Source organism: Electrophorus electricus, chromosome 11 (assembly GCF_041902795.1).
Source record: "Electrophorus electricus isolate QZ-2024a chromosome 11, ASM4190279v1, whole genome shotgun sequence".
NCBI lineage: Eukaryota > Metazoa > Chordata > Actinopteri > Gymnotiformes > Gymnotidae > Electrophorus > Electrophorus electricus.
In genome coordinates this window covers 1,382,501-1,385,000 of record NC_137507.1, presented here as the reverse complement: position 1 = coordinate 1,385,000, position 2,500 = coordinate 1,382,501, and the positions used below count along the sequence as shown (strand labels likewise).

The window sequence follows — 2,500 nt, the reverse complement described above, 5'->3', positions numbered from 1 at the left end:
GAGTGTGAGTACCCCCAGGCTCCAGCACAGATGCTGTGGTAACAGTATGAAGACTGTGTGTGTCTGAGTGTGTGTGTGTGTGTGTGTGTGTGTGTGTGTGTGTGTGTGTGCGAGAGTGTGTAGTTGTGTGTGTGTGTGTGTGTTTTTGTGTATGTGTATGTATGTGTGTGTGTGTGAGTGAGTGAGTGTGAGAGTGTGTGTGTGTGAGTGTGTGTGAGAGTGTGAGTACCCCCAGGCTCCAGCACAGATGCTGTGCTAACAGTATGAAGACTGTGAGTGTGAGTGCTCCTTTAAGCAGATCTCTACTGTCCACATTTATGATAAAGGCACAAGCAACTGAATTAACGCAGAGACTATAAACTAGAATTCATTGAAAACCAAAACAGATTACTCACAGTCACAGATGCAAAGCACATCAAAAATGAAAATAAAAAATTATTATTATTTTATGTTTTAAGGTTGATCAAGTTTCAGAAATTGTTTTACTGATAAGTTTGATTGGTTATGGTGTTTTACTGATATGTTTAAATGGTAATAGTGGTTTACTGATAAGTCTGATTGGTATTGGTGTTACATCAATAAGTCTGATTGGTTATGGTGTTTTACCGATATGTCTGATTGGTAATAGTGTTGTATTGATAAGGCATTATTTCAGAGGGAGCAGGACTTACCTGCAGCCTGTAGTGCCAGCTGGAGACGGACCTTGGCCTGTACAGCCGGCGTCTGGAACACAAACAGGCGTTTGGCCTACATTCAGTCAGGAACAAACAAATCCACACACACATCTGATAGGGGAGTTTTATCCCTGACAAAATGATATAATCACTGCCGAGACAAATGACACCTAACTCAAAGGAAACGACGGAGAAAGTGATGATGCATGCAAATCTGCTGGCAAAACCATCAAACCGTAAGTGTGGGAGAGATTTGAATAGTTACCCCACAAGCTGTGTGTGTGTGTGTGTGTGTGTGTGTGTGTGTGTGTGTGTGTGTGTGCACACTGCCTTCAAGATTTGACAGCCGTAGTGGAAGTCAACGCTTGTGTTTCTGACACCACTCAGAGAAAGCGGGCTGTAATTCCAATATCCCCGATATTAGATTTGCCCCTCTTAATTGTCAAAAAAGACGGATTGTATGGTTAGGAAGTTATAAAGGGGTGTAGATTGCTCTGTGTGTGTGGTGTGTGTGCACGGTGTTATCATGCCTGTGTGCTGGGTGTGTAGGATTACAGAGAAATTAAATGCTAATAGGATGAAATCTGAACGTGGCGCTGGCGTGTCAGGGATCCGAGGGCGAGGGTGGCTGACAGCCCTGGCGTGCATTATTCAGCATAAATTTGATTTATCAAACTGTAAAAGTTGTCACTTTGTAAAAATGTCATCTCGGGTGGCGGCGGGGAAATATAATGACCCGCTTTAATGTAAAACTGTCACTCCGCAGTGTCTTGGATGACGAACACACCCATGTCGGTCTGTGCGATTTCCCTCTGACGTTCAGAGGAACAACGATTTTAAAAAACACAGACGCCTTCTGAGAGATCTTCCCACTACGAGCCTGCGCTGTTCTCCATCTCTGCCCTAACGCCACAGCATGGGGGCAAAAGAGGCGATGGAGGGGTAACAGTGCAATTGAAGACAGTGCCCTCTACCAGCTCTCTCTCTCTCTCTCGCCCTCTCTCTCTCTCGCTCTCGCTCTCCCTCCCTCTCTCTCTCTCTCTCTCCCTCCCTCCCGTTCTCTGGTTTTCAGCCTCTTTTTCTCCATTCACATGACAGTAATTACTGAAATACACAATCTTGGTACAATAATGAGCTGTGGGAGGGGAACACACACACACGCACACACATGCACACACAGGGTTAAAAAGGATGGATAACAGGAGACATGGCAATCATCTTAGTTACAGTTTATTATGAAATTTCCCTTGTAATTACATTAGCATTTGTTTATTGTGCCCCCAGGTCTGTGCCAGGCCGAATGATGTAGCTGATATTAACAGAGACACGGACCACATCATCAGATACAAGAACCAGAGAACCTCCACTCACGGACCACGTCATCAGATGCAGGGCAGTGGTGTCTCAGTGGTTCAGGTATTTGACTAGTAATCAGAAGGTTGCCAGTAAGCAAGACCCTTAACCCTCAAGTTGTACTCAGTTATGATTGTAAGTTGCTTTGGATAAAAGCATCAGATAAATGCTGTAAATGTAAATACGAGAACCTGCTTACAGGGACCATCATATACCTCAAGCTTAAATTTAACAGGTCAAGCCATAAAGAGGAGCTTCAAAAGTGTGTGAGAATCGCCAATGCCGTTCAGCACGTCTGACTGACCCCCTCTCCTACAGTCCAGCACTGTGACTCTTTCACACACCTTTAAACATTTACCATCTTTCTGAATCAAACCTCACATCCAGAGTATCAGGCTTTGAAGTGCTGGACCTCTACAGGACTCAAGACTTCAAACCTACAAATCTGAAGACTGTAAACCTACAAATATCTA

At 44.2% G+C, this 2,500-nt stretch overlaps 1 protein-coding gene across 1 annotated transcript in view; it reads right to left on the bottom strand.

Moving 5' to 3' along the window:
* rsrc1 (arginine/serine-rich coiled-coil 1) overlaps positions 1-2,500 on the bottom strand; it is a 125,135-nt gene that overhangs the window by 53,581 nt on the left and 69,054 nt on the right. Inside the window, exon 6 of the mRNA XM_035528646.2 lies at positions 672-723. Within this exon, the coding sequence (XP_035384539.1) occupies positions 672-723 (52 nt within the window). The remainder of the gene's footprint in view (positions 1-671; positions 724-2,500) is intronic.